Consider the following 23,397-nt stretch of genomic DNA (forward strand, 5'->3'; position numbering starts at 1 on the left):
ACTTCAGAGTCGTTGCCGCCTGTTGTGCAGTGTTCAATCATCGTGATTGAAGCAACATTCGCTCTCATGCAAGACCATTAGACCTGGCGCGTTCTTGAATAAGTAAACGAATAACACTCCCCCCGCTTTCAATCAGGCTATTTCTGGCCTCCGAACGACAGGTCATCGTGCAAGCCTTTGTAAGAAGCGAATAATGTGTTAGGATCGCGTGCCGAAGCTCTTTGTTTCGTCAATCGCCTCTGACGTTTGGTGGGCTAGGACACGCGTATAATTTCGGCATCGATTCGATTTGTGACCGGTGTCCCTCGACACGCCCGGTCGCCGCCTCCGCCGTCAATGGATGGAGGAACACTGGAAGGCGGTATAAAGCAGAACTCCGTTCACTTCGAAGCTGCCAGTGCAGCGGAACCTACGCACTCTTTGGGCCAGTGATACGTCGATCTTTCGCCAGGTGATCCCGCTCCTGCCCGCACCCAGGCGCGAAGAGCGGTGTCATGCGATGAAATGGAGGCGGCCGATTGGTCCGGCGATTCCCACTGCACTGTCAGCTCAGGGGTCGAATGGAGTGGAATGGTTGACGTTCGGCTTTGGCGTCGCGTCGGTCGTCGCCTTGGCAACGGGGCGTCCGGCCCACCCCCCGGTCTCGTAGCGGGACGGCCGAATCGATGTGTGGGGTGCGGGCCGCGACCCGCGGGGCATGCACAGCAGGCTGCTGCCCCTTTGCTGCTCCAACGTGGCGGTCGAGGAATCTCTGCTCAGGATCCCGCCGTCGAGGGAGTGCAGTTCTGGCTCGCCGTCGGGAGCGTCCTCGGACGCCGAAGGTGGGCTCCAACTCCGTCACGAGAGGAGAACTTGACATAACTCCCAAGAAGTTCGAGTTCCCCTTTTTTGTGTCCCCTCGTCCCCGGGCTTTGTTTTCAGTATACGATTTCTCACCGGCACGTCTGCGCAATCACTCCTATTTCTTCTCAAAGAAGCGGTCAAAGCAACGCTGCGGTTTGTGCAGCGTAGAGCCACAGTCGCACTGCTCGTACATGATACAAAAGACGCCATGTTCGCTGCGGGCACGATGACGGAAGTATATGCGATGATGCGGACAAAGCATCTTCGAAGCATCTTTGCTCCAATCACATGTATGCAGACAGTTTTTGTACGACTAATGTGTCGGGACTGTCATACGAGGAAGGAACACGCCTCTAACAGTGTCTTTAGACTCTTTTGTATAATGTGTCAGCAGTATAGTATAGTGTATTAACCTCTTCGAGGTATGGCATATATCAGGGGTGGCCAGGCTGACCCGGCCGAAGAGCCGCGAACAAAACTACGAAACTTCCAAAAGCCACATGGAAAGGAAAAGGCAAAAAAAAAAAAAAAAAAGTGGGGGGGGGGGGGGGGGGGGGGGCAAACTTTTCTTCTGAGCAATAAAGGAAACTCGAACTACTTTCAATATATCCGAGTCAAAAGCAGTCCAACTGTACGTAAGGTAGCGGTAGCACAAGTCTACCAAACCGCAACCTGTCTTTCGATTTAAAACGCGTTCCCTTTTCCTTTTTGGGGAAGTGCTCGTGTGATCTAAGGCTACAGTGTTCTAGAACACTGTACTAAGGCCTATCTAGTGACTTTAGTGTGACCGGGAGAGAGGCGGGGGGGGGGGGGGGGGGGGGATTTGTGAGGGGGGCCGCGTGCCGCACTTTAACACGCGAAGAGCCGGATGCGGCTCGCGAGCCGCAGCTTGGCCACCCTTGGCATATATAGTGCCAGGCACCATGGTACCATGGGGACTCCGCGAAATTTAGCCAGTGCAGCACGTCTGCTAGCCTGGGGTCTTTGACGTGTACCAGGCAATAGTGATAGTGATACACGAGTCGGGGTCGGGACGGTCGGGATCGGGTCGGGGTCGAATCCATCATCCCTGGGTTCTGCAGCGCGAGCTTTCGCTCCACTGAGGGACTGTAGTGTGCTACTGCTTGCTGCTAACACCCTCGGCCACCAATCCACCTTAGCAGCAGTGGGACGTCCGTTATGTTACGTGCGTGTGAGAATATCGGCAAAAACTCTCTTGGAACCCGTTTGCCACTCGTCGCATTATGTACCCAAGTGCGCAACGAGGCTAGCCGCCTCGGTGACTCCGAGACGAAGCACCGCGGTCTACGGATCCCTGTAGGTGGCGGGGGTGGCAAGTTCGAATCCCGGACGAGGTGCCCGCAATACGACGGAGGCTTCGGTTAAATGCACGTCGGAAGACCCCCGGTGGTGGAAAGGAATCCTCGGTCCACCGCCGGGACGTGCCTGATGGCATTTATTGGTTTGGCACGTAAAGCCCTCAAGATTTATCTGATTCGAAACGAGGCTGTCGGTCGTCTATCGGCTTCGCTCGACATGTTTTAGCACTCGAGTGAAACGTAACCTAGTCGTCCAAAGCGGCTACTCGGCGTCGACTTCTTCGTGTTAGTTTTCAAGGCGTGGTCTGCGCAGTGCTCCAGCCCCGCGCTGAAGCATCTCTGCGGGAGCCCCAGTGGCATCTGCTCGCGTCCCAAGAGCGCGGACTGGTTCGCTGATTGCAAAAGGAAGGCTCGTGCACCTTTCCACGCTGCTTTGTCTGCAGCAGTGGGCGCGTGACTTCCCAAAAGAAGCGAGCTTCCATGTGCTCCGAGCTGCCGTTCGCCAACACGATTATCTGCGTTCCGCGAGTTGAGGCGGGCCAGCACAGAGGAAGAAGAACAGCTACCATGGCGTCGTGATGGCATGGCCTTATGGCAGCCGGGTCCCTCCACGAGAGGCCAACGTGGGTGGTACGCTTGGAAGGCTGCGCTCCATCAACCTGGCAAGGAGAGCGGTTGTTTTGTGTCTCGCGTCGTTTCATCCGCTGTGACGCGCAGCATTGGGCAAGAGATTACTCGTGTTATTGGGAGATCAACGGGTTCTCTCCGGGTACCGTCTCATTTGTTGGAGGAAGATAAAGGTAGTAGAGGCGGCATATTGAAAATAGCGCAAATAGACGTGAACCACACAGGACAGCGCGTGTCCTGTAAGAGAGAGAGAGAGAGAGAAATGGTTTTGGTGAGATTGGCAGCTAGCCTTAAAAATGGTTCTCTGACTTTGTCGGGTCTCTTGGCGCTTTTTCTTTTTCTTTTTTTTTCTTTTTTTTTTTTAATGCGTCGTTTGGTCACCAACTAGGCCAGCAATCCAGCGTTTTACGGTACATTCTTGTAGAAGAGGTTCGAGGTATCGTGCTTTCCGGGAAGAAGGGAGAATCTTGCGGAAAGAGGAAGAGCGCATGTAGGCAAAGGTGCGGCGGTTCAACGACGACGCCTGTTTCCAAGCCGTTCCCCGTTCAGGGAAACTGAACGGTGTCGGTGGGCGTTTTCGCGCCGCCTTTTCTTGCTCGCATGTTTACGCGATATCGTCAGTTGCCGCACGGGGCGGCCACTGACGATATCCGGCGGCTTTTCGACGCGAACGAAAAAGCATTCTTGAATAACCTCTTCGGCGGACTGCATTAAGTCTGCATGACTCTTAATAATAATAATGAATGATAATAATAACAATAGCAACAATAATAATAATGGTAATTAGTGACTCAGGAGAGCGAGCATGGGGGCCGTACCATGGGGGCCCGAGGTGCCGCGTCTACATAGTGAGGGGGATCGTGCTCTTCTGACTGCCGCGAAAACCTCTGTGCGAGTCTTGGAGGTTCGGTGGTTGCTGAGGAGAGTCAGCCAGCGAGCCAAGATGACCTTCGCCGGGCTGTTCGATGAACGTTCGAGAGATGGTAAAGCCCTGGCGGTTTGGTGGTGCGGTCGCTCACTTCGGTGAAGGCAGTGGCTCCAGGAGGTGGCCTAGTCGAAGAAGACGGCTATGCCACCCCCCTCCTTGTACATTGACGGCCTTGAGAAATGCGCCATTGTGTGCATCGTCACGGACGTGAACTTTGACCTGGACTGTTTCTTGGGCCCAAGCAGATTTTCGAAATACCCAGGCTTCACTCTTTCTGGCGTGCTCTTTATCATCTCTCAATTCAAAATAGCAATTTAGAAAACGGCAAATTGAGGAGGCAGTCCTTTTTTTTTTTTTTCCTCTTTTGCTTTGCGCATTTTTTTTTTTTTTTTTTTTTTGCATTTGTTTTACTGGTTAAATTTGAAAATTCAGTAACCTCGCAAAAACGATTATTGTGACTTCTGATTTGGATTACTAGTGATAGTAATGTGTTCTCCTTCCCATCTGCTCTTTCTCTCTGTGCTGTTTTTTTTTTTTTTATGATCAAAATATTATAATTTTTTTTTTTTTTTTTTTTTGATTGATTTTGCCAATTTGCAGATTGCCAGAAACCAGGAACACACCTTTCTGGCTTGAGTGGTTCTTCAGTAACTTGTTTTGCTACAAGCATTTTCGAACTTTCACAATTGTTTTTCTTTTTTTTCTTCTTTTTTTTTACAAAAATATATGTTGTAGTGGTTGGATTTCGTTAAGGAGATAATAAAAAAAGATCATTGCATACATTTTTCTTTATTCAATGGGAACACGTAAAGTGTTCCTGTTAGCATGAACAGCTCTGCAGCATTACCTAATGGGAGTGGTGTAGATACTCCCATTAGATAATGCTTGCAAACTGACCAGATTGAGAAGCACCAAATGGAAATGTTGAGCACAAAAAGTTGTTGACTTTCTTCCATTTGGTTCGATTTTGGCACGTGTACTTACGCGACGTTCAGGCGATGCCAGTCTGGACCAGAGGTACTTCGCAGATCTTCTTCATCAAATTATAAATAGGGTTCCGTGTTTTCGGTAAATACCAATAACCCCCGAAGTGGTTTTCTCGGAAACGGGGAAAACCGAAAAACCCCATATATGAGCTGCCCTTGGGATTTGAAGGAAGAAGAAATAGGAATAGGGAAATTCTGGGTTTGAAGGAATTATCTGCAGAACTTTTCTTCATGTGTGAGCCTGAACACAATGTCTATTAACTGTCATTGAGGTTGATTCTTCCGTTGCCCCTTCTTTTTCTCTTTTTGGTACCAGAATGATTTTTTTTTTTTAAATGTTTGGGTCATGGGTGTGAGCTCCATGGACCCTGGAAGAAAGGAGGACAAGAGGGGGGGGGGGGGGGGGGGGTCGTGGTTGTGTAATCACGGTTGTACATGGATGCAACTACCGTCGAAGGTTTAAAAAGGGGCGGTGGAAGGGTTGTTGTACGTTCAGCATTTGCTGCTTGGATTTATTCATTGATGTTCATAAACCTACGAAGCATGCTTTAAATTTTCTTTCTTTTCTTTTGGAATGTGGGATGCATTCTAAAAAGGCTGATGCACCAGGCAGCCCTGCTAGGTAAGTCCTCCAAGCCTGTCCCAGCCAAAAAAGCATTTCCGATTTTGAAGAAATATGAACCCGAAAAACACTAAACCCTAATTATAAGCTCTCATTTTCTGAATTAAATTCTGAGAAACTTTAGAAGTTTTAATGGGAAAACACGGTGCTCCCATTGCCACCACCGCACAGCAGCTGACATGCAAAGCGACCATCTCCCGCATATCAAGTGCATGGAGTGTCTAATTTCAAGACTATAAATAGCCCCAGCAAGGCGAAACATGGTGTGAATTTGGCGTTTATAGTTTGCATGAGCCATAACAAATGGCAACATCTCTTGAGGTGCACGCAGCTTCACATTTAAGCGGGAACTTTAAAACCTGTAATCACGGCCGTACATGTATGGCGACGACCGTCAAAGGTTTAAAAAGAGGTGGCGGAACAATGTTTGTAGTTTCAGTATTTACTTAAAAATATTCATTGACTTTCATAACCTACGAAGCACGCATTAGTCTTTCTTTTCACACGCTGGCACTTGCAGAGGAAGCGAGAGAAAACAAGCAGCATTCATTTCTTCACATCACAGCCAGCTAGAGTATGTGGCCATGTGATCTGGTGCCTATTATATGTCATCAGCCAGAGTTTCATCATAACCACACACTGGGGTTCGTTAAGCAAAGCACACACTGAGTTGCAGACATTATTTGGGTCCATTATTTTCATCATTGCAGCAATAAGACGTGAGCTGCTACCCAAATGCTTGTCAAGGCATCGATTGTCACGAGCCGAAATCGAATGCTGACACAGTGTTCCTGCCCTAAGCCGCAATTGACTATTGTCACAACAGGGTAATCCCCATGACTATGTCAACACTGTGATCCCCATGCCTACATTGTCAAGTCTTGCAAAAGAGAGACAGAAAAAATAAGTCTGCTTTTGTTGTTGGAATTACACCGCAACAGGAAAGCTTCTTGGCCAGTGGCAAATGGCGTGCGAGTATATTTGGGTCGCACTGGTGCAAGTAAGCTTGTGCAAAGTGAGAAACATTCCAACCTAAATCTTTGCAGAGCACTCTTAAAGGTGGCACAGGCTACAGATACAATTGCAAGAAAGCTTCATTCTTTTTCTCTTTTCTTAGCAGGCATGAGGGTGAGCACACAACCACACAAGGCTTTCCCTTTTTGAAAACCCTCCCAAATACATCACCACATGTGCATATTAAAAAAAAGAAATGTTTTTTGATTTCTTGTACATTACTTCATTTTTGGCTTTAGGTTTATCGCGCAGACGTGTATTAAAGGTACACTGACGGGGTATTTATGCTCGCCAAGGTTTTTATTTGTACTAAAACACAATATGTGGCTAGAAATTAGTTTTCTTTCCGCCTGAAAACTGCCGATTGAAAACTGGGCGCTTTGAGTCGTACTCACTCTCTTCTCCGTGGTCATGTGACGTTTTCTGTGGTTCAGACACAACCACCAAATATAATCAATCGTGGGTCATCGGAGGCACACACTCAATATTAAAATACATATGAAATATGATACCCATTTTTTGTGGCTTCTAAAAAGCTGCTAATACGTTGATTGAAAAAAAAACAAAAAACAACTTCCACAGCCACGTGACTTCTGGCAACGCTCTCCTCTTCTATATTTCTTCTTCCTCTCCAACTCAGTTTTGGTTTCGAGCAGTTGCATTTTTTTACTTTAAATATATGTAAATCCTCATTGGGTAGTCTTCTGACACCATGTTAAATCACATGGGAAAAAAATAAAAAAAAAAATTTTGGGGCAATGTTAGTGTCCCTTTATTAAGAGTATTTCTTCCATTCGTACAAACACCACCCAAGTTCGGAAACCCTCGCTCATTCGCGTGAGCTCAGTTTGGCTGCCCAAACTGGAGAGGTTTTAGTGCACTCATTTGTAACGACTCTGTGTATTCGGCAGATTTCAAAATGAAGATTCTTCACTGCCTGCAACTGCTGAAGCCTTATCAAAGTTGTGTAGCCCGCATTGAAGGCAGGATGGCTGGAGTTACCTCCCAGCTGTTCTTTCTAGCGACTGTGGCATTCAACTTCCTAGTGCCAGAGAGCGGCAGACCACAAAACAACTCCCGTGTCCACTGCATTCGGATCTCTCGACTGACCTGTTGCTTCTCACGTTGCCTGCAGAGTATGGGCCTCCTCTCCAGGACGCTCTGAGCCAGAGGACCGGGGTGTCGGGACTACCCCAGGTGTTCGTGGGTGGAGAGTTCCTCGGCGGCAGCGAGGACACCGCAGTGGCTTACGCCAAGGGTAACCTGGGGAACCTGCTCGCCGGGCTGAGTGACTACGACTATGACCTGGTGGTGATCGGAGGGGGCTCCGGCGGCCTGGCCGCCTCCAAGGTCAGTGACCACCTTTCCCCGTTCTCGAGGTCGGCTGTCTCGTGCTACGTTGTCCAGACCGGCGTAGCTTTCCCGGTGCTGCAGCCCCACGTTACTGCGAGAGCATGTGACTTTGTCTCATGCGTCATTGCCACATGCCCACACAAGTGGCTTTGGAAGCGTCGGAGCGCTGCGAAGGCTGTGCTAGCCTCGACGACTGGCATTAAATAGTTCATGCCATATGTGAACTGTCCCGTTTGCTGTCATTCTTGTTTGTTGCTTTCCCAAAGCATCCCGCTGAGGTGTTTGTCTGGTGGCTGTCAGCCGTAAAACGGCTGACAGCCACCAGACAAACAGGTTCAGGGATTCTAGGAATCGTCGGATTGTCAGATCCGACGATTCCCAGAATCCCTGAGACTTGGTACCCTTAGTGCTCCGAGAAAGGCTGGTCTTTTAGCGAAGTGTTGGTTAAGATTCTTTGGCTTCCTAGATTTGTTTGTATTTCTTCCATAGTTTTTAGAGCACAGCTCTTGGGTGCCCGTTCCCGCATATAGCAACGTCGCCGTAACCGCGACCCCCGAACAGGACCTCTGGTCCACTAGATTTAGCGGGAAAATTGACATCACGTGTCTGCAACACCAGTTCAGTTTCCCCGCTAAATTTAGCGGGAAAATTGGCATCGCACTATTTCGTGTCACGTCACCTATACACAAATTCAGTTTCCCCGCTCGATTTAGCAGGAAAATTTACGTCATGTGACCTTACCACCGATTCAGTTTCCCCGCTAAATTTAGCGGGTAAAATGATGTCGCATGACTTTATGGCACGTGACCTATACACATTTTCAATTTCCCCGCTAAATTTAGTGGGGAAAATGACACATTACCAGCCGCAGCATGCCATTTCCGATACTGTATGAACGCAGGACAACCCGACGGTGCCTGTTTCCGCATAAGGCGGCGGCGGCACCGCCGACGCTATGGTTTCTTTGAGCGCGTCTCTGACAAGTCTGATTAGCGTCCTATCTTGCCCATATATCAAGAGTGGTCCCAAGGTGACTACAAATGACGTTACAGAGGCCAGTGTTCAGGTGTCAGATGTCGCGATCCTGGCGGTTGGTTGTAGAAATGCCGGCGAAAAGCACGAGCGAACGAGAGTGTCGCTTTCGTCGCGACGTCCCAACTTCTGGCTCCCGAAGCTTCCGTGAACTGCCACACTGCAGAGCGACTTGCAGCAGAACAGGTGCCTGCCACATCAACCACCGCTGCTATACTTCGTTTCACGATAACTTAGTGAACTGTGGAGGCTGCGGCCCCCGCAACCCAGTAAGATCGTCGTAGCAAGGCACACGATAACACTCCCTGGTCGAGGCCGCGGAGGTCTCGTTATCGCCACACCAACAGTGCCGTCTGCAACAAAAAGTAGTTCTAGGCTTCTTTTTCATTTAATGGCAGTTCAACTCGCGTAATTCCATCTCTGTCGAGAATATTTAAAAAATAAAAAGTAAATATTTACAAATTTATTAGTTTCAATCATATTTAAGTTTAAGGAAAAAGACGCCACATTCGTTTCTACCTTAGATTTTTTTCTCCTCGTAGTGCCATGGCTGTTGCCAACTGCAGCCGTGCAGTCGACTGCTTCTGCTCAAAACATTGCCCTAGCATTGCACCCGCCACAAATTCATGTGTAATTGAGTGTGCGGTTGTATCGTGAACTGCTTCCGAAGAGCTCGCTACTCTAGCGGACGGCAATGATGAGGCGGTGGGTGTTCATCGGAAGTTGTTTGGTCTCTCAGCAGACATTTCTTGGCCAACAGATGATAGCAGGTTCCGCCGGGCCTTGCATTTGGCGCTGTGGCACACAGGCTCCTGTGACATAGTTTCACGTGCCTCGCTGCAACATTCTTATTGGTTTGCGTAGACCGTAGCCTCCACAGTTCGCCAAGTTATAGTGAAACGGAGGAAAGGATCGCGACCGGCGACAGCATAAGACATTTATGACGTCATTGGGCGGAAATCGAGGGACCACTTTTTTGGTTGCAGTAAACACACCAGTCGGAGACGGAAGAGATCTTTGAATGTTCATCAAAATAAAGAAAAATGTCGGCAATGTGGGGCCTCGTTCCTTGTTTAGTGGTTTACAAAATGTCTAAATCCCATCATTTGTGCGTCTTAAATAATAAACTTTATAAAAATGGAAAACATTTATTTCATATGTTGGACATCTCTTATTGCAACTTAAATGTAGAAATTGTGAGAAAATGTAGAGAAAATAGGAGTTGCTGACAGCATTCCCATCCTGTTCAGGAAGCTGCTAAGCTGGGCAAGAGAGTTGCAGTATGTGACTTTGTCAAGCCGTCCCCTCAGGGAACCTCCTGGGGTAAGTGGCCCTGAACTCTCCACCTCTCCTTTTTCCTGCTGAAGATGCTCAGGATTTCAAGCTCAAAGCTTCTTGATTTTTCCATCTCCTTTCCCCGTATAGGCCTGGGCGGCACCTGCGTGAATGTGGGATGCATTCCAAAAAAGCTGATGCACCAGGCAGCCCTGCTAGGTAAGTCTTCCAAGGCTGCCCCGATTAGAGTTTCGTTACAGATTGAAAAGTAGTTTATGTGGTGTAAGGCCAGGTGTGGATAATTTCGTTGAACTTTGTATTCCCGTGGCACATTAATATTCTCACCAATGACAATTGATGAGGTGAAGAACACTGAAACTAAATGTTTAATGGGCCGAACTTGTGCCCAAAACAAAATAGAGAAAGGCTAGCATCACAGGTGTCGATAGCGGCGTGACAGCAGGATCGAGCGCTGGGGCGAGACCGACTCCGGCTCGCCCCGCGGAGCACCTTTTCTACCTGCGTGTGTCTCTGGAACATTCGGTGCGTAGAACATTCATAACTCAATCAGACAAGAGGGTTCTCAAACTTAACGAGAACGCCAAGTAGAAAGAATAATTAAAAGAAATGTCCGCTCCCCGGAATCAAACCTTGATCCTGTGCGCGACAGCCAAGCTCGGCAACCATTCGGCCACGCACCTGCTTGCTTGGTGACGCGTGATGCAATATTGTATCATAGTACGAACACCGTTAACAGTATACTGAGGTTGACATCATCATGAAACTATAGGACTGCAATGTAAACTATTATTTACTAATTTTATAACTATCGTTTCTATTTATCCTTACCGTTGCTTTAGCTATTTTAAATGAACGTTAATTGAATTGAAAAAAGAAAGCAAGAAGTCCCTTATGTGTTTGCTTCCATATAGGCCACATCACTGATTTATTAAAGGGAAATTTATTTAATAATATTTTTATTTAATGCAATTGTCTGTTAGAAATGGTACTCTTAGTGAAACTAGCAAGCATTGATCATGGCACAAGTTGCATATCTAGGGTTCCACATCTTCGGTTGTTTGGGTTGTTTATCTTTAGGAACCGGTGGGTGTTTTTCTGTGTTTGTTTCCATTAGTATATTCTCCTCTTTTCAATGTTTATATTTTGCTGAGGAGATAATTTGTTGATTTTTTAGCACCTGCAGAGAAAAGTGTTTAATTGAATAGAAAGGTGCAAAGTTAGATAGTGCCATTGGTACCCACAATTCATTCATGCATATCAGTCCCATCATAGAAAACAATATATTTTTCACTCATCCCATCTTAAGAGAGGCACATGTACATTTTCTCATTTTCATTACTCCATTCAGTGCGCTCCTTTTGGTTAATTATTTCAAACTTTGTAATGCCCTCTCCATGTTCACACTTGAGGCTGCAAGAGTCACAATAGTACAATGTTCAATGCCGTGCCAAACAAATGTGACAAATTGAACAAGTGGTACTTCTTGAAAGTAATTACATGTAATACCTTATAGAGAACACACCACATGTGCTTAGCACTAGTCATTCTCCAAACTCCCAGAGGATGTCATTGTCACAGACTGCAACATGGAATGCAAGTGTTTACAAATTGAAGTTGTGCGGGCATACCAGAGGAGGGCCTATCAGAAACGAGAGCTCTCGGACCACTGAAACATTACTTAGTTGTCGCTGCCGAAGACTGCGGAGGCCCTCAAGAAGTGGCCTAGGCTCACACATCTGTTCAATACCTAATTTATCTGTATCTCATCAAAAATCGATTTGCCACGAGCAATGTTTAGACTAGCCCCCTCTCTTCAATGTACCGGGTTTGTTAGTATCTGGTTTTAGAACCAGAACTATTTTAAGGTTTGATGTTTGACATTCCGTGGTTTTTCAGTAAAAACCAAATATGAGAAAATTATTCAGCCAGTAATTTTCAATATTTTTTTTAGTAAATACTGAGGAAGCTGAACCATAAGTATAACAGTAAGGACTGTCCAGTTTTTTTTAGTTGTTTCGAGATCATTTAGGATGAACTACCATTATAACTAGCATTGGATGAAACAAGTTGAAAATTACTTTTAAGTGAAGTATGAAGCAACTAGTAGTTGTCATGATTCCAGTGAAATTAAAAATAGTATCAGTCGTTTGGGAGAAAAGAGAACCTTGTTTATGTCGCTGCAAAAATAAACTATGCTTCGCTGAATGCTCAATCTCCTCAAACGTAGTGGTGGCAGTTGAAGCAATATGCCAAAGTTTCAAAACTTTCCATTATCCACTAAAAAAATTGTATTTGGTGTAACGGTGGCCAACAGAGCCCGCGAACACCTGGTACTTGGGATGGGGCACCTGCTTCTCGGTATTTTGCACCCACGGTTGGGTCACAGTACCATTATTACCTAACTGCATCTTAGACGCGTCTCTTTGCTCGGCGGACAACAGCAGTCGTCAAGAGAGTTTATTGTTCTTTTTCAGGGCAAGGTATCCAAGACGCCAGGAAGTTCGGGTGGAACATACCAGACGGTAAGTTACGTCCACTCCCTATCGGCAGTCTCTGCGTTGTCACCTCAAAGAAAGAGAGAAAATTTTGTGCATATAGCGATCGACAGAGTAAGAACTCGAGACGTGTCTCTCGAACGCCCGACTTCCAGCACGTGCTCCACACCTTCTGCCTTGCTTCGGTTGTGCGCATGCACTCGAGGTGCACGAGACGTCGAAGCATTGTGGAAGGTAGGATGGTTGCGAAGAAGGCGGGCCGCCCGAAGCTCTTCCCTGCAAATGCCTCTTCGTCATTGACTACTAGAGTGGTTCGTAGGCTCTTCCAAATAATTATCGGAAACACATTTCGAGGAACTAGCAAATGGCAGGTCTGAAGTGCCCACAACTGTCTTGATTTACTGCATAAATGGGGTAGTCGACAACGCTCCGCAAGAATCTGAACTCCCTTTATTGCGGTCTTGAGGTGGAAATGACGACTGTAGACTCTTTTTTTCTGCGACGAGAAGCGCTTGTTCATGCCAACTGCTGCTTCCGCAGGTGCAGTCCAGTTCCAGTGGGAGGTCATGTGTAGCAACGTGCGTGACTACATTTCCTCCCTCAACTGGAAGTATAGGGTCCAGCTGCGTGAGAACAAGGTGCAGTACCTCAACGCCTTCGCCGAGTTTGTGGACCTGCACAAGGTGAAGGTGAGTAACCGAGAAAATGTCTTGCTCTTTCGCGGCACCCGCTCTGCCCGTATCACATCTTCGTGGCAGACACCGTGGCACTCGGCCCTACTTGTGGACGTATAGAGTGCCTCTGGTTTGTTTGAGACAAGGATTGTCGACACTGAGGCAGTGGCAGCCATGAGCTGTCTAGTTTCTCCAAGTAATGCGGCACCTCTCTGTTTCGTTCAGCTACCACATGAGCCTGGATATAAATTTTTTATGTTCAAGGAGAGGAGGATTGCTCTCTCTGAGTGAATTGTTTGTAGTTGAGAATCTTCTGTTACTTGTGTACAATCAGTTTGTTTTTTCTATGAAGATGAGTGAACAGCTAATAAAATGTTATTTCTACCTTCATTTATTTCTACCTTGGTAAGTTCTAAAAAACAAATAGGCACTACTAATTGGCCTTCATATGTACTTTGAGTTGGATGAAGCTGTGTCCATCTAAGCTGAGCTCTCGAGCCATTGAGAGTGCTGCACTGAGAGGCATGCATTAGAAAATGCCTAAAACAGCGAAGGGTTAAACTGAAAATATGAAACATTTAGGAGATGATGGAGCACGTAGCCGGCAAGTCCGCTGTATGATTGCTTCAGTACTTTTTTTAACAAGCTCTGAAATCGGAGTTCTCTATATTTTGTCCTGTGGTATGTGTCTGAAGCACTTGGATTCTCTTCATGCTTCATTTCCAGGTCACAGACAAAAAGGGAAAGGAGAAGTTTATCACCGCCAGCGACTTCATCCTTGCAATGGGCGAGAGGCCCAAATATCCAGACATCCCGGGTGCCCGGGAGTATGCAATCACAAGGTTGGCCTCTATTCCATTTGTTATGTTTTATGTCATATTTTTAGCATTGCATACCACTCGTACCATGGCTTAGTTTCATAAGTACATAAATGAAAAAATCCCTTTACTGCTAGGTTCACATGTCATTCTACCTGCCAATATTTGGTTAGCACAAGATAGTCACTTGTACCACCTACCGTTGACACTCAATCTTGCTGTTGGTCCTAAAGGCTCATGTGCTTATTCCATAGCACCATTGTTTTGTGACTCTAGCTTCAAGGGTTCCTGAGCCAAGCTTGGAGAACCCATGGTGAGGCATTCACATCAGTGGTGTCAGAACGTATCTGCAGGGGCGTTTTTAATATGGCTAATGTTATGTTCAAGGAAATGGGCACTACTTCAGTTTGTTCATCGGTAACTTTTGCTTGATTCCTCCTGAAGGAGCATCAATAATTACTGGTGTTCATAATAAATGAATCCGGTTTGTTCACGCGTGTCTGCTCCACTTGCATTTCTCCAAAACGTGCTAGCATAAATTAGCATACTGACCATGTGTCTGCTTTCATAATCGAATCCAACGTGGGGTCTGTACTTCTGGACCTACGATAGCTCCTACATAAAGCTATTGTGGCAAAAGGCTCTTGAGACGTCTAAACTTTCCATTAAGAGCTTTATAGATGTCACTTCCACCCAATTCTGGATCTTCTTTCCCCGCCCCTCGAAGTGTTAGTTTCATTTCATGTCTGCTTCAGCTGAGATGCTGAAAGGTCCAGGGAGCAGAATGGAAAAGAAGACAAGCAATGCATTCTTGTCCTGGTCTTTGCCTCTTTTAGTATTCAATCAATGTACCGACTGGCCCATCTTTCCATTCTAGTGCTTCAGCTTTTCTAAAGTTACTTGCCCTTGATGAGGTCAGTGGTGCGACTGACGAAACCTGGGATTTTGTTTGTCCCCCCAGTGACGACCTCTTCTTCCTGCCACACTGCCCCGGGAAGACGCTGGTGGTGGGGGCCTCGTACGTGGCCCTGGAATGTGCGGGCTTCCTCAAGGCCATGGGGATGGACGTGACGGTGATGGTGCGCTCCATCCTGCTGCGGGGCTTCGACCAGGACATGGCCGAGAGGATTGGCACCTACATGGCCGAGGAAGGGATCCGCTTCATCCGGCCCTGCGTGCCCACCAAGGTTTGTGCTCCCCTCGCTCGCCCATTGCTTTTGAGGTTTGCGTGCCCCGAGTCCTTAGAACTGTGCTTGACACTGCCATAACAGTAGTCCACACGAGTCAGGCGCCAGTTCACGAGACAGCTCTGCTCTCGCAGACCCGCAGTGGGGATGTCGCGCAGGCTGAAAAGTTTCCATGATGCGTGGCGACTACGGTGGTGTTATGAAAGTGGCTGGTGAAAATGGTCTACGTATTGTTGCTGCTGTAACGAAGCCACTAGACCATTGTTTCATCGTGATTGATGAGCAGTATGTCACTTGAAGGGATTGAGTGCGGCCACCCTTCTCACTGGCTGATTGCTCACTACATCAGTGTTCTCTGTCTCATGGTAATATGGCAAATGGCTAGAGCTGTAGCCCTCTTAATTCATAGAGTCACATGACCGCTCTACAGGCGTGTGTTTATGTGGGGATGTATCATGATGCTTGCTTCTCTGTCACATCCTGAGAACTTGTTATCTGACGCAGTTGGAGAGAGTCGAGGAAGGGTCACCTGGCAGGATCGTGGTCACTGCGGATGCAGACGGCAAGGAGCTGGTTGAGGAGTACAACACGGTGAGCTTGTTCCCTGGTCGGCGTCGTCTGTTTCACCTCTTGCGTGACACCTAGTTGGCTTTATGCTAGTGGTTGCATGCTACTTGGGGCCTTCAAGTCTGGGGTTAGGAACCAGCTTTAGGATATAATGCAGTGTCACTATGTCCGGCAGGTTAATTTTCCACGAACTCTACCTCGCTGAACACCGTTACTCGTGTAACGCAGCCTGTGGCGCTTCTTGGCTTCTGCCACATAGTGAAGAACGACAAGTTGCGAGACAGCACCTTCTGCATTCAATGTAATGAAATTGCTTGCTTTTGGCAGGACAATGAACAAAAAGCAAACAAAACTATGCATGGTAGACTGTGATTGTTAAAATGTGAATAAACATGATTCCTACATTAAGAGTAAAAGTGTCACAGTCTGAAATTGAGTACAAGTAGAGTCCTTTGCTTTTGAGTTTCCAAGAACAGCGAGGTTTGTTGCTGCCCCTTGTATCACTCACCATGCTTTTAGAGCAGAGCTGTTAGGGGCTAGTTTCCCCAGTATCGTGTCCGTGGACAAACAAATGTCGACAGAAAACGTCTGACAGCTACCGCCATCTATGAGCAATGGCGGCAACTAGACAACTGAATTGCCGGTTGTCTGGTTGCTGCCATCGCTCATAGATGGCGGCAACCTGTTTAGCCTTTCCACTCTGGCTTGCCGACTTGTGGCCGGCCATTACCTCATTCCCACCATAGTACAGCTTCGCTGGTCTTCCTTCTTCACCAGAGTGGAAAGGCTGAAAGTTTTTTTGTGCAGTGAAAAAATCTTGGCACAGTGTGCATGCTGGGACGAAAAAAATGCGACACTTAAAGAATTAAATAAAGTCTCTTTCGGTAGTCTCAAGCTACAGCATGAGAATGGTACCGCATGCATGACAACCGTTGGTCAACGCTTCTTTGCCGTTGTGCAGGTGCTGTTTGCTGTGGGACGCGAGTCGTGCACCCGCGGCATTGGCCTTGAAAAGGTCGGGGTGGAGGTGAACCTCAAGAGCGGCAAGGTGCCCGCCGTGGCGGAGCGCACGAGCGTGAACCACATCTTCGCTGTCGGGGACGTGCTTGACGGACGCCCCGAGCTCACACCCGTCGCCATCCAGGCGGGCACTCTGCTGGCTCGGAGGCTGTACGGAGGCAGCGACGTTCAGGTGGGCGGGCCATCGCACTCCCTTTGTCTTTCCTCTCTGTTAGGGACTTTCTAAGATAGAATCTGCTAAAAACCATATGCAAAAGAAAACAAAATTTTTAAACAGCCTGGATGGAAAAAGGATGTCAAAATGAATTTACGACGGACAGAACTTTTTTTTAAAGCTATATTTACAGCGCAAAAGGAACTTTCAGTGGGCGCCCACGGGAGTTCACGAAAAAGTGGCTACTGGAGTTGCGCGTCTAGCCACTATAGTCGCCTGGCGCTTGCGCTCTTTTGGGAGCTTCCTATGAGCTCGAAAAGTTATTTATAAATCTTCATTTCAAGTGCAACAAATAAATTAACATTAATAAGTGACTTTTAGAGCCCATAGGAAGCTCCCGAAAGGGCGTGAGCACCACGCAGTGTGCCGGAGTGTTCCCTTCCAGCAGCGGTGTGGAGAAAAGTCGCTAAGGAACGATGATGAAAATGACAATTTTTTGGAGAACTTATTTTTTATTGTTCTACTGGATAGGATTTGTGAAGGGTTTTATTTTATTTGAAACAATATTTTAAATTACTTTCTGCGTATGAAGAAAAAGAAATTACAGGAGGACGCTTAAGCTTCGTCTTTAAGAGTGGAACTCAATAGCTAAATATAAACCCACGCTTGTTCCCAAGCCATATCTGCGTGGCCTAATCGTTAGCTTGTCTGGCTCGCAACCGAAGGGTCGTGAATTCGATCCCGCTGCGCCTAAGATTCTGCAAATTTTTTCTTTAACACAAATGGATTACTGTAAACGACTTAATTTTCGCGAGGACGTAATTTTCACGAATCGCCTACAATTCGCGAAAAATAGGTCCCGCGAAGAATTCTGGTAAAATGTAAACACATTGGAATCTTATGGCACACTGTGCATTCACGAGGACGCCCATCAAACCACTCGGGCATAGTTGCCGCGAGGCAGCTATGCAGTTGCCTCGCCTCAGACACGATCCCATGGTCGCGTCGCCACGGGGTCGATCGGGATCTCGAATTCGGCTCCCGACGTGCCGCTTGCTCTCCTAGCCACTGGATGGCACTGCAGTCGCCGCAGGGCGGGGAGAAACCTCCTCGCCCATCGATCGAGATATGGTCAATCGGTGGACCAAGGGGCAAACAGCCTCTTAGGGCTCCGGACGCTACCGAGGTCAAGCAAGTGTGTGGCGACCGGATCTAGGGTAATCGCGGGACACAAGGCCTGGGGACCCTTTTTGTGTTTAGCTTTGGCTTAACGTGTGTTTGTAAATATTTGTGTAATGTCGCATGTATTTGTAGTTTAGATTGAGTGTTTTGTAGCGTTGCTTTTTATGTACCAATCAAAAAGGGAGCGAAATTCAGCTCCCGTGAAGAACCCGGTATGACTTGTGTTGTTGACGGACCACATGGGAAATGGCGAATCGGCGGCGGTGGGTGAATTACTACAATCTATATTGAGATCTCACAGCATTGCGAAAATTAGAAGCCGCAAATTATTCAAAAATTTCAGCTTTGAGCTTAATCGCAAAATATTGAGCCCGCGAAAAATAAGTCATTCACAGGACTTTCCCATCCTACCTACGCCGATGCCGGCTTTTCTGCAACACGAGCTCCTTAATGGGCAACTCAGCTCAATTTTGAAGAATTCGAAATAATGAGTGATTTCGCATTAAAAAAACCTTGTAAAAGCGTTTGCTTTGCAAAAAAGGGGATATATATTTTTTAATTAATTTTATACACAAGCAGAAATCGAAACCGAAACTTCAACTCTGTTTGGCAACATTGGCTTCGGGCTGCTAAGAACATGGCTGTCACGTGGTACGAGATGTCACGTGATCCTCTACGCAACGACGGGCGGGATTGGGGCGGATGTGTGCCAGGTGCAAGGGTCGTCTGCACCACACCCTTTACCACATTTTGGTGTCTACGACATTCGACGACGTCTGAACGACTGCGGTATAAGTCTGCGCACATAGTGTCTGTGGTGTGGACGAAACTCCCAGAGACGATAACCACACATGGTGAGACGACGACGGCGGGTGTGACGTGAAAGACGGCGATAACGGCAGGACCACGGCAGGGCGGCCGCGGACGGCTTTCAAGAAGCTCGCTGCACAGGCGCGCCGAGAGGAAACGTTGCTGACGTCACTCGTCACGCTTGCCTGGAGAAGTAAACACAAGCAAAAGAGGGCAATGGTGATGACGCTTAGCTCAATGTTGGCTACGCCCACGCCGTAGCCTTGACTGCACTGTTGGTTGCGCCTCAATTCGCCCGCTCGAGTCGGCCGATTTCGGCAACTTGGCGAGTTGCAAAGTTTGCCGGACCGTTTAAGAAATATTTGGGCAGAACTACATCGTAATACTTGACGTGCGCTCTTTCTAGGTAAGACTGAAGGGGACCGAATTGTTTTCTTAAAAACAAAAATAAAGCGGAGTTGCCCCTTAAGAGGATTTTGTGTGGGTATGTATGTTGACAGGGGCTGTTACAGGTGATAATGAAGAGGACTGCATTGTATTTTCACAAATAAAAATGAAGTTGTTTTTTAAAGCCATAGCCTTAAACCGCATTGTCATCTGGGAGATGTTAGAACGAGCGCTCCCACGCGTGCAGTAGGACAGTGCGTCCCTCTTCTGCCTCGGTCCCGGGAGTTCTCGGTAATTGCGGTGCCTTCTCTTTGCGCAGTGCGACTACACCAACGTGCCGACGACAGTGTTCACGCCCATCGAGTACGGCTGCATCGGTTACTCGGAAGAGGACGCCATCAGCAAGTTTGGAGAGGAAAACATAGAGGTGCGGTTTGTGCGTGTTCTCTTTCCGGTGTATACGGCAGGCTTGCGCTTAGCTTCTACAATGCCCTAGCAAGCTGCCGAATGCATACAAACTTTGTTTGTATGCTTTTCGATTTTTTTTCTTTTTCTCTAATCTATTGTTTTTTAAGGGCTAGCTGGCTCACACACTTGTGACTGCTCACGACCGAGTGCCTTCCGACCTCTCGTGATCTCTTGCGACGACAGAACACACTGGAAACTTCTATTTTTTGTGCGTTCTTCTTTCCCTTTCGGCTCAAAGACTTTTGACAGTGTTATAAAGGATCATTTCTCATGCATGGTTCAGATCTTGCAAATACCGCAAGACCTTCGCTCTAGTGAAACGCAGTTCGAGGGCCACCTCATAGATGCCGCCAGCGTGTCTTCTTGTCGTAAGAGATTGCAAGAACTTGGTCGTGAGCAAACGCGAGTAATGTGGTCATGCTTTCGACTGTTTACCTGAAAATACAGGGCTGGTTGGGTGTATTGAAGTGACCAGATTGAGGCTCGATATCTACATTTTGCATATAATGTTAGCTTGACAAGTTTGTCGTGGCTAAATACATTATTTTTTTTTTTCAAGTGCTGCGTCTATTTTGTGGTGCCTCAACGAGCGATTTACTGTTTCGCGTAGGTTTTTCATGCAAACTTCACACCCCTGGAGTGGACTCTTCCGAAGCGAGGGACGGACATGGGCTATGTCAAAGTTGTCTGCCTGACTCCCGAACGGGTGAGTGAGAATTGAAAACTCCTCAGTAGAGCCGTCAACTCCTCCACAGCTCGTTGCGCATAAATGCTTCAAACCGACATTGTCATGAGCCGAGAAAAGGTGGAATGGTGCCATTGCAAAAGGACGGACGTGACAGCTCGGAAAGAATTGCAGAAAGCCCTTCGTAGGCACCAAACGGGCAATTCTTGCCAGCGGCCCTGCCGCCGCATGTTGAGAGGGTGACGTGGTTAATCCTGGCTGTGTGATGTTGCTTTTCGAAAACACAATCCTCCTGCTTGTATCTGGACAAGGCATAGGTGGATCGATACATGGTTTAGTGCAGGCAAGGCTGTAGCGTCTTTGCTCGCAAATGTTTGCAATCGTGAAACTTCGCAGGACCGGATCCTCGGCTTCCACTACCTGGGGCCCAATGCTGGTGAGGTGACGCAGGGCTTTGCCACGGCCATGAAGCTGGGTGCCACTAAGGCCGACTTGGATGCCACCATCGGCATACATCCAACGTGCGCCGAGGTAAGCTGCACCCAGATTCCAACGAGCTCTTTCCGATAAAGTTATTTATTGTAATGACTAGGGTTGTGAAAATATTCAAATAGTTGTTTCAAATTATCCGGTATTCAGTATTTGCTTCAAAATTAATTGCAATATTCACATTTTTCGAATTGCTGATTGGTATGCCGCAAAGAAGCAACGTCCGTGGAAGAGAGTGTCATGGGTGTTGCTTCTCCGCAGTGCACCCGTGCTCGGCAAGAAGCGCGCTCAACGGGGCTAACCTGCCACGATCAACACTTAGAAAGTACAAATATTGCCATCGCATACTTAGGAGGAAAGCCCACGTTCAAAGTGGGATGGTGCACGCAATCACCTGGTGTATTTGACATCAACTTTTTGAATGTTAATGTTTATACCACAGTAAAATTAAAAAAAAAAATTTAACTGTGGCTATTATTTAAGAGTATGGGGAATGTGGCCACAGTTTAAGAATGTGGGCACTGTACTTTCTGAGGCCACCGTCCATAAATATTGTTAGATAAAAATCATTTTAGCTTAGAAATGGACAAGTGGAAGCTCGGGAACAACCTTCACTGGTTCAGCTGCTTTTTATTTAAGCATGGTGCCTAGCGAAAGGTTTGGAGAAACTATTTTATATTCAATTAGAAAATATTCGGCCAAAACCACTATTCGCTCCGAACTCAAAATCCACTTCATATTTGCACATGCCTAGGATAGATAAACTCTAGTTGTCTAACTGGCTTGTCTGCTTCATTGTGCAATGCTATTACTGGACTACAGTGTTGCTTAATTAGATAATTGGAATTGCCAGGCCACTTGTGGGGAGGATTGATGTTGTAAGCATTCTGTTTCGGCACTCTCAAGCACCTTCTCGCAAAGTGCAAAAGATCAAGCAATACATAACCATTCGTTTTATGATTATTGTTCCAGTAAAAGTATGGTGTAAAACATCCACTTCAAGTGTGCTCTCGTAGATATGATTATTCTAAGGACGAAGCCCAGTTGTTTTTATGTTAATGTGGTGAATCCTTTTTTAACTACCATAACTATTTTAACAACTATTTTTTTTTTCTTCTAGTTACACAGGTGTTTGTCTTTTTTTTAAGGGAAAATGTATTACTGTTGCATTGTGAGCCCGAGTTTGCAATAACAGGATGGTACCGGCAATCAGTTACATCTTTTTTGCATATTTGGCACATTTACTGTAGCACCGGTGTTAAGCAGGTGCACAAATTTAAATAATGAAAAAGCATTTCAAGCAACTAGTCGGGGCTCTTGGGAATTGCATTATCAAGGAAAGAGTAGACCTTTAAATGGACAAAAAGGGGTCTGAACATGGACAGTACAGATGTACAAAGTGTCTCTTAAAAAAATAGGAATTCTTTTTTTGTTGCAAAAAATTAACTGTATGCACCACCAATTGCCGTCTCTGCCCAAAAGTGGCGCTAGCAGTCCGGACCATATGTCAAAGTGTCGGTGCTTGATGTTATTTGGTTCAAACATCATAAAACAATTTTCGTAAATTTGAATTGGAAAAATGGCAGCTGACGATGCCCAGATGCCCACGAACACGTGAAGCTGAATGGCATTGGCCACCGAGAGCGGGTCTCATTTTGCCATTTTAATTTTCAGAAAATCAGATAATGGTTAGTTCTGACCCATTTGGGTGGAATCTGAGCTCTTAACGATGCATAGGTAGTTTTGGTAAAGAAAACACCATCAAATTATTCTGGGTGCGCAGTGTGGATTCATAGTTAATCACTCAAAGGGCTGCTTGCGTGCCGTCCATTTAAGAAATCGCACAACCCTCTCGCAGCTCTTGACCACGTTGTCGATCACCAAGAGATCCGGGACAGACGCCAAGCAGGGAGGCTGCTGAGGTTAAATCCCGTCGTCTGGAGGGCCGTCCGCTTCGACCATTCTGCCGACGTCTCCTCGCACCGAAGAGCCATAGACATGAAGTGGCGATAGAAGCAGATTGCAAGCCTTTCATCAACAACAGAAGTCGGCGTAGAAGCGGCAGCCTTCCGGCGATGGGGAAAAAGCCGTGTTTTGTCGGGTATCACTGCGCAGCTTCTCGCACTTGCGAGACAAATGACGGCTGTGCCGCGAAACCCAGAATTTGGGAGCGGCCGGCTTGATGTTGCTGCAGCAGTCGTTCCCTCAAGCTCAATCGCAAGATTGCTTGTTTTTTTAAACTGTGCAGAGCTTGTTTCTTTGTAGTGTTATGCGCTTTGCAATAAATATTTATTGAGCTCTTATCATTCTAGTTACATCCTAATTTTACTGCGGCTACGACTTTGGCATCAAGGGGGCAGGTGGCCCAATGGTGGCATCTAGCACAGACTACTGTAGGTAAGGCACTACTTGGTGATCAGACTGCATTCAAAGCTGAGCAA

The 23,397-nt window shown here is 47.0% G+C and overlaps 1 protein-coding gene across 1 annotated transcript; it reads left to right on the plus strand.

Annotated features, from left to right (window-relative positions):
* The first annotated feature begins 630 nt into the window (after positions 1 to 630).
* On the plus strand, positions 631 to 23,259 carry LOC8053611 (thioredoxin reductase 1, cytoplasmic). The gene is made up of 14 exons (XM_029982347.4): positions 631 to 821; positions 7,475 to 7,689; positions 9,975 to 10,047; positions 10,150 to 10,218; positions 12,495 to 12,542; positions 13,056 to 13,204; positions 13,916 to 14,031; positions 14,969 to 15,194; positions 15,699 to 15,785; positions 16,723 to 16,953; positions 19,634 to 19,741; positions 20,393 to 20,488; positions 20,864 to 20,998; positions 22,815 to 23,259. The coding sequence occupies exons 1-14, from the start codon at positions 698 to 700 to the stop codon at positions 22,875 to 22,877; spliced, it is 1,740 nt and encodes a 579-aa protein (XP_029838207.1). The 5' UTR covers positions 631 to 697; the 3' UTR covers positions 22,878 to 23,259.
* The last annotated feature ends 138 nt before the right edge of the window (positions 23,260 to 23,397 follow it).

Source organism: Ixodes scapularis, unplaced genomic scaffold (genome assembly GCF_016920785.2).
Source record: "Ixodes scapularis isolate PalLabHiFi unplaced genomic scaffold, ASM1692078v2 PGA_scaffold2__306_contigs__length_199485367, whole genome shotgun sequence".
In the NCBI taxonomy this organism is placed as follows: domain Eukaryota; kingdom Metazoa; phylum Arthropoda; class Arachnida; order Ixodida; family Ixodidae; genus Ixodes; species Ixodes scapularis.